This window comes from Microtus pennsylvanicus, chromosome 22 (assembly GCF_037038515.1).
Source record: "Microtus pennsylvanicus isolate mMicPen1 chromosome 22, mMicPen1.hap1, whole genome shotgun sequence".
In the NCBI taxonomy this organism is placed as follows: Eukaryota; Metazoa; Chordata; class Mammalia; order Rodentia; family Cricetidae; genus Microtus; species Microtus pennsylvanicus.
This window is the reverse complement of record NC_134600.1, coordinates 24,847,556-24,861,789: the sequence shown is the minus strand read 5'-3', so window position 1 is coordinate 24,861,789 and position 14,234 is coordinate 24,847,556. Positions and strand designations below refer to the sequence as shown.

The 14,234-nt window shown below is 44.9% G+C and overlaps 2 protein-coding genes across 5 annotated transcripts in view; one reads left to right on the top strand and one right to left on the bottom strand.

The window, feature by feature from the left end:
- Cfap69 (cilia and flagella associated protein 69) overlaps window positions 1-7,448 on the bottom strand; it is a 73,380-nt gene extending 65,932 nt beyond the window's left edge. For 3 of the 4 annotated variants that reach the window (XM_075956281.1, XM_075956278.1, XM_075956282.1), the window contains exon 1: window positions 7,135-7,448. Coding sequence is in view for 2 of the 4 variants with exons in the window: in XM_075956278.1 (XP_075812393.1) it covers window positions 7,135-7,254 (120 nt within the window). In the remaining 2 variants the exon portion in view is untranslated. The remainder of the gene's footprint in view (window positions 1-7,134) is intronic. The other variant, XM_075956279.1, reaches the window with a different exon arrangement.
- LOC142839836 (uncharacterized) lies at window positions 3,079-9,787 on the top strand. The gene is made up of 3 exons (XM_075956211.1): window positions 3,079-3,150; window positions 7,012-7,532; window positions 9,573-9,787. The coding sequence occupies exons 1-3, from the start codon at window positions 3,079-3,081 to the stop codon at window positions 9,634-9,636; spliced, it is 657 nt and encodes a 218-aa protein (XP_075812326.1). The 3' UTR covers window positions 9,637-9,787.
- Window positions 9,788-14,234: the final 4,447 nt, after the last annotated feature.

The following is a 14,234-nucleotide window of genomic DNA, read 5'->3' as shown; positions in this document are numbered from 1 at the left end:
TGGTGCATGATTGTTTTGTATCCAATTTTTCTTCCCCAGATAACCTTTCATAAGAAAATGGAAAGCAGCAGGATTTCTTTTGTGTTTACCCGCACCATCACTGTATGTCGCTCTGGATACATTCTGCTCTCCAGCTCTCCATAAGCCTTCATTGGCAGGCTCTAAGTTTCAGGAGTGACAGGCTTACTGTCCTGACCTCAGGTAGCTATCAGCAGTAATATAGAAGGCTCTAGATGCCATACAAAGGACTTAGGAAGCCACTGAATGTTTTGAGACGGAATATATATATATGGACAATGCCCAGACTTGTCTGTTGACAATTACTTATGTAGTCTAGCTTGAACTCAGGCTCAGCCTGAAAATTCCACAGCAATCTATGAAGGCAAGCCATAACTTCTACAGAATCAGGCTTAGAAAAATCAAAATTTGATCATTGACTTCCGCTGCTCCACTGTTTTACCTCCTGATTTCAACTCGGAACCAATCATAGAAAGCCAAAAAGAAACAGCAAAAATACACAATTATTCGCACTGCAATTACATCGGATGTCCAGCCTCCAGCCTCCCGCATGCTTCTCAGGCAACCATTTCCAATCATCACAACCTACCCTCCACATCAAGCTTTCGTGCCAGTCTTGCATTCTCTGAGAAAAGTAAGCAATGCTGCATGACTCCTTCCCAACAGCAAGTGTTAACTAAATAGTCTCTGTCTTTTTGGGTGGTCTTCCTTAGGGTTTAGCCAGAAGAATGAAATAACAAAATGATGACTTTTTCTGCAGTGTGGTGACCTAACTAGAAGGAACTAGCTCACGGTAGACGTGTGTACTTCAGCAATGGATACAGACCACAGAAAATGGACTTAATACACCCAGGAGGTTTGAATTTGTAGGATCTAATAAGGAACTGGATGTGGCGGGGGGGAGGGGTGTGTGGAAGGTGAGGGTATGTTGTTGGCGTAAGGAACCATAGGAGACAGACAGTGCTGGGAAAAGAGGTGTGTACTGGGGCTGAGGATGAGCTCTCACAGGTTTCTAGGGACATCACGCTACTGACTGAGCACCCCATTCCCATCTTGAATATCGGCTGCAGTACGGTGTAAGCATCAGGACATCTGATGAATGAAACTGGGGCACAGGATTCTGGAGCATGGGCTCAATGGTCTAACTGGGGGTTTGGGTTAAATTAGGCAACTAATCACAACCCTAACACTGAGTGTCCTCGCTGTCTCAGGCATTGTTATAGGTGCGAGTAGTATGAAAAGGAAAGACAAAAAGTCTGCTTACATAAACAATATGCTATGGAGGGCATTAAGTGTAACATTACAATAAGAGATAAAGTAGAGATAAATGTTCTAACTGTAATTCTTGCTTGATAACTGTTTTGTTATATGTAATTTTACTATGTTAAAGTTAAAGCCTTCCTTTTTGTTTAAACAGAAAAGGGGAAATGGTGTAGGAGTTCCTTCTGTTTGTGTGTTGCTATCACTGGATAATGAATAAAGAAACTGCCTTGGCCTAGTTGATAGGGCGGAACTTAGGTAGGTGGAAAAGACAGAACTGAATTCTGGGAGAAAGGAGCAGAGTGAGAGAGCCGCCATGGAGCTGCCAGAACCAGACATGCTGAATCTTTCTCGATAAGCCACAACCTTATGGTGATATACAGATTAATAGAAACGGGTTAAATCAAGATGTGAGAATTAGCCAGTAAAATACTAGAGATAATGTGTCAGGCAGTGATTTAATTAATACAATTTCTGTGCGGTTATTTCGGGTGTAAGCTAGCCGGGTGGCCGGGACAAACAAAGGGCCACCCTCCTCATGCAACAATTAAGTCAGTAAGTTATACAGCACGGGGTTTGATTACAATGTTCTAGAGAAAATGAAATGGTTATAAAGCACTGGCTTGCTTGAGTAGTCAGTGAAGGACTGGCTCACAGAGAGGGCACCATTTCAGCCACGTCTTAGAGGAGGTGAGAGAGGAAGCTGTGTCTAAGGAAGGGATAATGTCCATGCAATGGGCACAGAAAGGGCAAAAGTCCGGGGACTGGAACCCTTGGCAAACTTGAAAAGTCAGGAAGTCAGAATGATTGGACCATGGAAGAGTGTATAAGTAGACTTATGTTTCTACTCTGAACCCAGAGTAAAGGAGCTCAGGGAAAGGCATGACAATATTAAGATATATTTCCTTAATATAAACACAAGGAGAACCCTAAAAGAGGCATACATGGATCCCCCTGGAAAGGGGAAATAGACAGAACTTCTGAGAAAATTGGGATCATGGGTGGGGGAAGAAGAGAGGGCAGAAGGGGAAGGGGAGGGAAGAAAGAATGGGAAGAAAACAAGAAGAAATAGGATGGCCGAGATGGGGGAAGGACAGAGAAGGAGAGCAAGGAAAGAGATATCCTGGTTGAGGGAGCCATATGGGGCTAGCAAGACATCTGCACTAGGTGAATTCCCAGGAATCCACAAGGAGGACCCCAGCTAAGATACTAAGCAACAGTGAAGAGGATGCCTGCACTGACCTTCCCTTGTAATCACATTGATGACTACCTTAATAATCACCATAGAACTTTCATCCAGCAACTGAGAGAAGCAGATTCAGAGATCCACAGCTAAGCACTGGGCTGAGCTCCCAGAGTCCAGCTGAAGAAAGGGAGGAGCGATAATATGAGCAAAGGGGTCAAGACCATGATGGGGACACCCACAGAAACAGCTGACCTGAGCTAGCAGGAGCACAATGTGGGGACAGTTGTGTGGCTGGGACAGTCGGGGGGAGGGGCACTATTTAACGTCAGCTCCTATGTTCTTAAGCATTGTACTGGGTATTACACCAAAAATGCTGCGGAAGATCCTGCCCTCTCGGAAGTGACGTAAGCAGTGAATCAGCTATTTAGGGAGAACTGGGACTCAGGCTTCCCAGGCCAGCGCTGTCTAAGCTCAGCGGCAGCTCAATGGTTCTGGTGTTTCTGTGGGGCTGGAGGGAGCACCGTAAGGCCATACACTGGTGATTATAGCTGATTTAACATGCTGTAGGGCCCAGACATGCCCAGTGTTTCCCAAAAGCTCCTCGTAAGACTGTGATGGCCATCTACGTTCTGGGAATACTCACCAATACAGGCCGGTTTTATAGAATAGGAAAAAGCCTAGAGAAGGTAAACAATGTTGAGGCAATCATATTAGTTATGGTGAGCAACAGTATCCTGAAAGGAACTGAAGTGTCTAGGGAAGGAAGAAGCAGAACAACGTGTGACACGGCATCTCAGGACAGCAGACTGGGCGGAGATAGATGTGAGCCAACGGACAGGCTAAGAGCACTGGCGGTCTGGGACTGATGCTGTCTGTGGTGAGAGAAAAGGAGAGCCGCAGGTCTTTCGAAGCGCCACCTGCAGCCTCTTACTTTTCATAACATACCTTTACCTGATCTAGTTGGGGGAGGGCTGGAATTGTGCTTCAGTGTTATTTTGCAACTGGAAACACGGGAAACTATTTCTGGCGAGCTTTCCAGGAATTAGTTATGAAACTCCACAGCATGGTTTATACCTTCCCAGCGCTACAGTGCACTGAATTGCTACCCAGAGTGGGAAATAATAGGTCCTTCACCTAACAGCACCAGCATTCCTGGAAATCTGCGAGGACAGGAGAACACGGAGGTCCAGCCCGGAGCTGCAGGCTCCTCCAGTCTGCGCTTCATGCTCCCGTGTTCTTCATGCACACACTGAGTGTGAGAAGCTCCGCTCTAAGGGGATGTGTGGTCCTCAGAACGAGGGCGGGGAGCTACATATGAAACAGACACAGGGTAACCAACCAGATGCTCCTGATCTCCATTTGAGCAAGGAAAAGTGCATCGTTGCTCTTATTTCTTTCTCAGAAAACAAGGACTTTATCTTTACTGCCCAATGTCGCTACCTTCCAGAGCCAAGAGCCCTGGGACTATTTCTAGGAAAGCCCCCACAGCACCAGACCTCATGAAGGTTTAGTTACCCTGTAAACATCATCAAAGTTTAACAAGAACAATAGCAGAAAGAAAGGAAAGCTGTCGTGGTTAGAGCCATCAACAAAACTACAGGGATTCGTACAATGCATGTGATGGGCATGTTGCTAAATGCTCCACAAATCTTTCTTAAATAATTGCAGGACAAAGGAGTTACAAATCTCTTTCACAGATGAAGAACACAAGACATTTTTGTACGTTAGTTTGGTTGGTTTGGGTTTTTTGTTTTTCTTTTAAAAGCTATTGTATTTTGTGGAGGAGCCTGGAAGGGCAGAGTAGACATGAAGGATGCGGAGGCTGCAAGGGCAGAGCAGATATGAAGGGATGCAGAGATGAATGGGATCGGGACGTATGATGTGAACCCCATAAAGAATCAATAAGGAAAAGAAAAGCAACTTCACCAAATGAAATAATTAAAAACTGATCACTAAATTCTAGGGGATTTTATTGTTTTAAAATCTGAAAAAAAAAAACAATAGTTTTCTTAAACCTTTAAGAACCGTTCTTGTAAGCAAAGCCAAAATTCCTACACAGAAAAGTTTCACTTAGAGTGCTCAAGTAGAATGTCTATGCAAATCACAACAATAAAACATCATACAACCAAAATTCCAGATTCGGAAACCACTATTTCCCCTGTTTACAACTGCCTTCAGACTTACACTCTACCTTTCCCATAATTCCATTCTACGGTGAGGAAACTGACTGTGGTTTGGAGAGTATGGCAGCTACCCCTGCCTCCTGCAAAGGCTGTTTCTATGCTGACTAATGTCGCTTGCTGTTGAAGAGAAGGATGCCCTTCTAAGTGCACAGAACAGGGTTGGAGAGAAGGTTTAAAGTGTGAAGGCACTTGTTTCCAACTCTGATAACATGAATTCAATACCTGGGACCAACCCAGGCGCGAGAGAGCTAACTCCTGCAAGCTGTCCTCTCACCTCCACACAGGTGCTGTGGCATGCAGACCAGCTCCAATGCCCCTAAACATACACACACACACACACACACACACACACACACCACAAGTACATAAAATATGTACAAAATAACATGCATATTTTATCTGTTCCTAGATAACTATTCAAAAGCCAATTTCTCATATATACATATACTCAGGTTAGGGTGATTTAAATGCTTCAAATTTTGATCTACAATAAGACAGCACTTAAAAAATAGGTTGATAAAATAGCATCTTTATAGCAGGAAATCTTTGGCGGCTACTTTAACATTTCAGAGACTCCGTAAGTTTTAATGACAGATGGTACTGTAAGCTTTTGTTGCCCCCCTGAAGAAAGAACGGCAGTGATAATTGCATCTTTTCAGCACAGGGGGCACTCTATATGCTTTCTGTGTGCACTATTTCAGCTGTACGAGATTTTACAATCAACATTTTAAAAGGTTTCTACATCTACTTTTTTTATTTTGTATGGGGAGGCAGGTGTGGAGGCGAGAGAACAAGCTGAGAAGTCCGTTCTCTCCTCCTACCATGGGGATCCTGAGGATTGGAAGCCAGGCTCTCTGGTGCGCAGACTCACTGAGCAGTCCCAGGACTTACACTAAGCTTAATACAATGGACGCCAGTACTAATGTCGTCTCCATTAGCACCACCACTTGCCTTTGACTTCACGGCTCCTAAGCTGTGGTGTGCCTGTCTCTTGAGAGCAAGCCAAAGTGGACTGTTTTGAAAGAACTGAGAATATTAAGTGTCCAAAGGTCTTTCTCTGCTGACTTGAGCAGAGGGCCTAAGGTTATCACTAAGTATTACTAGGAACACCAGGCCTCACAGTGAGCAAAGAACCCGAGTGCCTGGTCAGGCTGTGGTGGTGCACGCTTTAATCACAGCACTCCAAAGACAGGCAGGCAGAGCTCTGTGAGTTTGAGACCAGCCTGGTCTACAGAATAGGTTCCAGGACAGCCAGGGTTAGAGAGAGAAACCATGTGCCAAAACACCAAAAGAAGGAAGAGGAAGAAGGAAGAAAAAGAAAAAGTTGTAAAACAATTACAAAAAAAAAAATCCAAGGGTAGACCACTGAGATTTCTAATTCTAAATTGTTTTCCATTACATTTATTTAAGTAGAAATTCCTTCCCCACCCTTTGCAGTCCTTTCTAAAAATGTGAAGGGGAGACAAATACACAAGACACATACAGCTATGTTACTTCCTATGTTGCAGACTTTTTCTTTTGCAGCGATCCATTGAAAGTATTTCTCTCTGTAAACCCCTGTTCATCTGTCTCATGTAATTAATCATTGCCCAAACAAACCAATGAGAGTCAAACTCACCTACTTAGTGCCCAGTACCTAGGAATAAAGTGGCCCAGGGAGTGGAGAGACCGTGGTCGCTTACACTTCTTGGCTCTTGTACTGGAATACCTCCACAAAACTGATGAGGTAAATTCCCCTGGCACTCTCTCTTTATGTAAAAATGCTGTACTCTGTGGGCTGTTGCATAAATGCATGACTGCCTCCAGAGACCTCAACCCAGTTCCCACAGAAGTCCCCAGCCAACTGGCTGCTCCCAAGTAACTCTCCAAGGGTCCAGGACGTGAACGCAGGAGACAGAGTTCCTGACGCAGCTTGAGACTTATGAAGCCCCAACAGGAATTCCCATAGAGCCCCCCCCCCCCAACACACACACATACACCATTAGTGTTGGGTAAGGCAGAGAGGGTTCTCAACCCAACTCTAAAAACTTAACTTTGCGTTTATAACAAAAGCAAACCCCAAACTAAATATAAACACAATAAAGAAAAGCAGTCCTGTCCCCAGCTCTCCAACAGCATCTGCCTACCAGTGAATACAAGCTTCAGCAGCAATATATTTATACCAAGGGTACGCCCCTTTAAAACGGATCTACAGTCAAAACCCCAACACAAAAAAGTGATCTGGTTATCAAATAAAATGTCACCAAGAAGGATCCCTTCCTTTCGTGGCCACAATCCAAAGAGCAGCTAGTCTCTCCAGGAGGACCACGCAGCTAGAGTCCCCAGACAGATTGGCTGACGACATCCAGCCCCCCTCGCCAGCAGCCCGGCCCCCCGGGACGAACTCCGCTCCTCTCCATCCCGCAGGCTCGCCCTGATCCTGGATTCCACCCGGTTGCCCCGGAACCTCACGCCCTTCCCCGCTCCTGCTGCCCAGCCCGACGGTACCTGCATATCCTCATGCGGGGTCACCACCCCAATCACCGGGATCGCGCGGGGACTGCTGGACTTCGTCCTGCCGCCCGCCTCGGCGGCGTCGGCCGCGGCCATGGCCTCCACGGTGGACATGGCTGGGGGTGGGAGCCTGCGGTCCTAGGTGTGCCACGAACCCGCCGGATGTCACGAAGCGCCACCGGAGCTAGGGAGGCGACAGACCGGGAAAGTGCGGCCGGCCGTGGGCCCCGCCTCAGCAAGGCGGCGGACACCCAGCTGCTGCCGCTGCCCACACGCGGACCAGGGCGCAGCGCGCCCCAGTCGTTAACACAAGCCCGAGCGTTGCTAGGGGCGGGGCCTACGGAAGCCGGGAGAGCCAAACTTTGTCAACGGTGGTCTGCAGGTGTGCAATGGTAAGAGTGCAATGGACACCAGCGAGTGAGATCGCGGTCTGCTCCAAGAGTTTCAGTCTGGCGGCGACGGCCCTTGCTTGATCAGTGCCTGTGAGGGGCGGACGAGTAGAGCTGGCTGTGGGATGCGGTCCGAGGCATGTGATTGGCACATTGTCGAAAGCCGATCTCTTAAGCTTTCTCCCAAAGATAGAACAGGTCAATTTAGCCTAAATTCACAGGTTTTTACCTCTTTTGTACTTTAGTGGCCGAACGTGACAGTTATACAAACAAATGAGGCATCGTACAGTGCTGGGAAGCTTTCAGGCAGAAGAGTGGTTGTCTAGAATGTTGGAACCCCTGGTGTTGGATGTCTAGTATGGCCTGGGGTGGGAACTTCAAATTCAAAAAACACTAAATTCTTCACTAATGGGTTCTCCGATCTGGCAAATCAACAAACAGTCCAACTTTGTTTTTGTTTTTTTGGTTTTTCTAGACAGGGTTTCTCTGTACCTTTGAGCCTGTCCTGGATCTCACTCTGTAGAACAGGTTGGCCTCAAACTCAGAGAGATCCACCTGTTTTTGCCTCCCGAGTGCTAGGATTAAAGGAGTGTGCCGCCACCGCCTGGCTGTTCCTTATTTATAATAATGCAGACACAAATGGATAAAAGGACTATTGAGATGTTCAATTACTTCAACAAAAGATAAATAGTATAAAATATGAGAAATAAGTTCCACCTTGAGAATAGAAATGTTTCAATATGTTGACAGTCCCGCAGATCTTTAACATCATGACGATATGAATTATTTTCTTAGAACCAAGACAAAGTTTTAATATATCAATCTACATACAATTTGTACATTTACAAGTAATGAAGAAAGTTAAGTATATACTTAAAAAAATATATCATATTTATGTAGACAGAACAGTCTTCCCTTACACCTGAGCACTTGGAAGTATCAACTATGTGTTGGGATTTACATGATACAGGTCTTTATTGTAAAGTAGGATTCACCATGACATTAGTGACTCAAGTTGTATCATCATTTCACTTGCTTTGATTCCATGGTTCTTGTATTTGTTACTGAAGTCTGTAATAACAAACGCCATGGATCAGGTAGCTATAAAAGAGAGATTTCCATGCAGTTCTGGAGGCTGAAAGATTGAGACCGAGGTTTGTGCAAATTTTCTTCTCGACTTGTTCTTTTCTTCCCTTTTCTTCACATGGCTTTCCCTCTGTCCATGCCTATATTCTAATTTCAACAGGATACCAGTCATGTTGGATTAAGGCTCATCCATTCGACCTCACCTCAACTATCTCTTCAAAGATCAATCTCCAAAAACAGTCATGCTCTGAGATAGTGGGGGTTAGAACTTCAACATGCAAATTTTGGAAGATACAATCCAGTCCATAATAAATCCCACCATCTTTTAAGTTAAAATCTGAGTTCTAATGAACAGACTAAGGAATACACTATATCTAGTTAAAGCCATGGTGGTATTATCACCTGTACAACACTGGTATTTTTCAGAGTGTCAGGCATTAAATTGCTATGCTAATATCTACTACTATAAATTTGATTCCTATGAAACTGTCGTCAGATCTCTCAACTCAACACACCTGGACTTTGAGCTTGAATGGTCTTATGCCTAAAACTGCAAACATCATTTATTTCATACTTCATTTTCACTCGTGTTCCTCTGTCTCCTGAGATTTCCATAAACACACAGCAGTCATCACTTTATTTGGAACAGAGAAGGGGAAGAAGAGATGATCCTAAACTTGCTGCGACTTTTGAACATGTATAGTTAATTGCTTGGTTTCATAGGGTATTACCACGAAGGTCTGCCGAATTGTACTTTGGAACATTCCATCTGAAGGAAATGAATGGATGATATATCTACTAGCTCAATTTTATGTTGCATCTCCTTGTTCAAAGTTTACCCTTCATTTGGGTTGACACATTAAAAAAAGACCATGTAATATGCGCACCACACTTAAAACACCAACAGTAAAATGTTATTTGTCTGCAATTCGAATTTAACTGAGAATCTTATTCTAGGAACCCTGTCAGGATACACACTCAAGCATCTTCAAGCAGAGCCTCAGATGTCGGTTTCCCCTGATGTGCTGATGTATGGAACTGCTCAACATGAAGCTATGTCTGTGGTGATCGCAGCACCCTAGCAACTCCTTTCTGGGAGGACAGGGCAGCTCTGGGCCACTGGCCAGGAGGCAAACCAAGAGGAGAGGCAGTGAGAGGGATAGATGTGAGGTCCGGCAGGAAGAAATAGTCACAGAAGAGATGAACAGCAGAATTTTCTATAAAAAAATGAGTCGAGACCCAAATTGGAGCACCGGACTGATCTCTTAAGATCCAAATGAGGAGCAGAAGGAGGGAGAATATGAGCAAGGAAGTCAGGACCACCCACCCACTGTGACAGTGGAACTGATCTATTGGGAACTCACCAAGGCCAGCAGGACTGGGACTGAATAAGCATGGGATGAAACCGGACTTTCTGAACATGGCGGACAATGAAGGCTGATGAGAAGCCAAGGACAATGGCACTGGGTTTCGATCCTAATGCATGAACTGGCTTTGTGGGAGCCTAGCCTGTTTGGATGCTCACCTTCCTGGACCTGGATAGAAGTGGGAGGACCTTGGACTTCCCGCAGGGCAGGGAATCTGGACTGCTCTTCATTCTTGAGAGGGAGGGGGAATGGAGTGGTGGGGGGGAGAGGAAGAAGGGGAGGGAGCGATGTGTGGGAGGAGGGGGAGGGAAATGGGAAACAGGGAGGAGGCGGAAATTTTTTTCAACAACTAAAAAAAATAAACAAAAAAATGAGTCGTGTCTCTTTATCTGCTATAGCACAAACTGTATTAGACACTGGAGACTTAGCAACAGCTAATACTATATCCCCAGCTTGCAGAATAGCTTAGATATTGTAGGTATCCTGATCTAAAAATGTTCAATGAAATGAAATAATCTTCATTACATAGAGGTTTTTCTAAATGACTACTTGTGTAAATACAGTCCCCTACCCTAGCAAAACTGTCAGTTGGATTGCTTTCTGTGGTCTTTTTAAAAACAAAGACCAATAACTGGTACAGCCTCCCTCATCTGTGTTGTGGTGTAGGAGGGAGAGAAAGATGTCCTCTCCCTTCCCAATCACCACCTTCAGAAGGCCAGAGAACTGACCCCTTTTCCAGCTAAAACAATTGGGGAAGCAGGCCTGCACCTCATCTGAGCAGCATAATGTAGCTGACCCGGTTGACGAGGGCTGAGGTGAGCCAACCCTGAGAACATAAGTAGGGGTGACCTAGTGCTCCCCCATCAATACCTGAGGTGGGACAGCTGGTTCTGCCCCTGGCCAGCTGCAACACTCAGTAGAGCAGGCCCTGCACCTCCTTGGAGCAGCACAATAGAGCCCACCCTGTTGGCATAGGTGAGGATGAGCCATCCCAAAGTCCTAAGTGTGGGAGAGCTGTCCCCTCTACTCACCCATAATGCAGCAGTGTGGGCATGGGAGAGATGCCTCCCCATTATCCCTTGCCCCCACCACTACCTACTGTTGAGGGAAGTCCTTCTGTAAATGCGTTGCTTTTATTAGTCAACGAATAAAGAATCTGCCTTGGCCTAGGGTAGAGTAGGGCTAGGCAGGGAAAACTAAACTGAATGCTGGAAGAAAGGAGGTGGAATCAGGGAGAAGCCATGTAGCTCACAGGAGACAGACGCCAGGAACAGAACTTTACCCATTAAGTCACAGCCACATGGCAATACACAGATTAATAGAAATGGGTTAAATTAAGGTATAAGAGCTAGCCAAAAAGAAGCTAGAGCTAATAGGCCAAGCAGTGATTTAATTAACACAGTTTCTGTGTTTCCATTTGGAAGATAATCTCTTTCGTGTTTCCTGTGCACTGTCTGTTCTTCAAAAAAATTTCTCAAATTTTCTGTTTCTCCAGGGCTTGGTTCTGCTGCCTGAGGTCTGTTACTTCGGCATTTTTCTCCTGCTCCATTTCTATGAGCTGACCGATCTTTTCTTCGACATCTATTTTGAGAATTTTAACTTGATTCTGGAGTTCACTGCGTACTTTTTCCGCTTGACATTTTACTTGGAGTTTTTCCCTCATTAGCTTTTCTGTCTCCTGTAGAAATCCTCCTGGAGCTGAAGCAACCGCAGCATTTATCGGCCACTGCTCCACTGGGCCTGCCATCTCTCTCATCGCCGCCTTCTGCCTGGACAGCAGCTCTCTCTCCTCCTGCACTTGCTGTTGCTCAGCTTCCAGTCCCTGCAGTCTCTGGTTCGCATGTAACAATTGCTGCTCTAGATGATCTATCGCATACGATTTTCCCTGGATTTCTCTTTCAAAAGCAAGTTTTTTTTTTATCTGAATATCCACCAATATTTTTGGCTCTGTTAGCTCCACAGCCAGCTGCTCTCTGGCGCTGGACTCATCCTGAAGTCGCTCCTGGAGTTCTTCTAGGCATCTAAGTGACCTTGCTGCTTCCTGTTTTTGTCTAACCGTTTCACACACCAACTGGGTCTGTGTAACTTCTGTATATTCAAGATGTTGGAATTCAATCCGTAATTTTTTACTTTGCTAACTTGGAAAACTCTCTTATTGTCGCTTCCTTTTCCTTGTTTGCCTGCTGCAGGTTAGCTATCAGCTGAGAGATGATGCCATCTCTCGCTTAACAGCGGCTTCAACTTTGTATAACCTTTGTTTTCCTTGAGGCCCACAGGTGGCTCTCCTGTTTTCCCGTTCTCAAGTTAGTTCTTTGATCTTAAGCTGTTTTCCAGCCACTTCATTTTCCATCATCTCAAGACGGGTCTGACTGGGCTGATCTCCTTCTCGAGAACAATTACCAATGCCAAATTCCTCTTTTTTTTAACAAAGATTTGATTTTTGTTTCCCTATTTGGCCCACTCTCATTTTGGTGAAATCAGGATTCCCAGCTGATTCTACACATTGTAAACTATTTGCTGGTGTTTCATTACTTTGTTGGTTGATATTTAAGCTGTGGCTCCTGCCAGTACCTCCACCATGAAGCTAGATTCTCAGAAAGCTAAGGAATGGGGTGGATCCAGTTGTCAAAGCCACGGTTTTAATCCTTGCCATATCGCTTAGAAAATTAAAGACTCACATAGTCAGAAAAAGGGAGATATACAGTAAAGATAGATTCAGACAAAAAAAAATCCCTCTAAATGGTTTACAGTGTGTTTAAAAATATTGTAGGTTTGGGAGAGTAAAGAAAAAAAGATAGTCTTTAAAAGAGAGAGAGAGAGTGAGAGAGAGAAAGGGAGAGAGAGAGAGAGAGAGAGAGAGAGAGAGAGAGAGAGAGAGAGAGTAGTTGGGTATGGTGGCACACACCTTTGATCCCAGCACTTGGGAGTCAGAGGCAGGTGTATCTCTGTGAGTTCAAGGACAGCCAAAATACACAGAGAAAAAAAATTAAAAAGAAAAGAAATAGATTTTAAAATAAAACCACATAAAGATGGAAAATACACAAAATCTGGATACTGTATGTTATTGTGTTGTCTTTGAATTGATTGACTGCTGGGAAGGAGCAACAGCTGCTAAAAGACATTTGATTATAAATGCTGCTGCATTAATCTGACATATCTATTTTGAAAATGTTTTGACTTCAAAATTTAAGTCAAAGGATATGTTACCTTGGAGAAGAGGTTTTGCTTTTGTTTCCACAGGAAATGAGAGGCTGTGGATTTATTCTGTTAAGAAAAATCAGGTTTGATCAAGGAAGACCCCTTGTAAAATCCCCAATAGGAGGTGGTCCAGATGTCTGAGTTCTACATCCAGAACAGCCTCAAGACTGCTGGCGGAGATGATCAAGCCTCACAGAATATTATCAGCACCCCCAACCAGCAGGAAGTAGCCTGGAAAGCTACGCCCATATTCCCCCCAAAAATGGATTATGGATGTTTGTCTCTGCTACAAATTATTATGGATAATGGTCAGGAAAAAAAAGCTAAATAGAGATTAGATTCAGAGGTCTTGTTTTTTAAAAAAGGGGAGGGGAGTACTGTGGGACAATAATCTTATATCCTGTAAAGGTTTGTCAGTTGTACTGGTTTAAGAAAATATTGATTGGCCAGTAGCCAGGCAGGAAGTATAGGTGGGTCAACCAGAACAAGAGAATTCTGGGAAAAGGTTCAGTTTGCAGTCGTCACCCAGTCAGAGCGGAAGCAACATAAGAATGCCTCGCTGAGAAAAGGAACCAAGCCAGGTGGCTAACACAGACAAGAATTATGGGTTAATTTAAGTTATAGGAGTTAGGAAGACACCTGAGCTAATAGACCAACCGTTTATATTTAATGTAGACCTCTGTGTGTTTATTTGGGACTGAATGGCTGCAGGATCGGGCGGGACAGAAACCTCTGTCAACAGCCCGCCACAGACAAGGGAGACGACCCTCATCTTACCATCTGCAGCTCTCCAGAAAGTGGGTCCTGTTCCTTGCCATAGTGGAGCTGACTCTGTTGACAGAGTCAAGGGTGAGGTACCCCTGAGTGGGATAGCTGGCCATACACCCCTCATCTGCCATGTGGTGGTGAGGATGAGGGATAGGTGCCTCCCCTCTTTGATTCTGCCACTTATGGTGGGAGGAGCTGATCCATCTCCCATAGCAGCTCCAGCACTCGGGAAAGTGAACCACCTACCTCGCCTGGGCAGCACAGTAGACCTGACCCTGTTGGCAGA

Bases quoted from the DNA above. Each gene is read 5' to 3' on its own strand.
- LOC142839836 (XM_075956211.1), top strand. From the start codon at position 3,079: ATGGCCATCTACGTTCTGGGAATACTCACCAATACAGGCCGGTTTTAT. The intron at 3,151-7,011 runs GTAAACAATGTT...CCTCGCCAGCAG, and splicing joins TAGGAAAAAGCCTAGAGAAG to CCCGGCCCCCCGGGACGAAC. The intron at 7,533-9,572 runs GTAAGAGTGCAA...ATCTTATTCTAG, and splicing joins TGGTCTGCAGGTGTGCAATG to GAACCCTGTCAGGATACACA.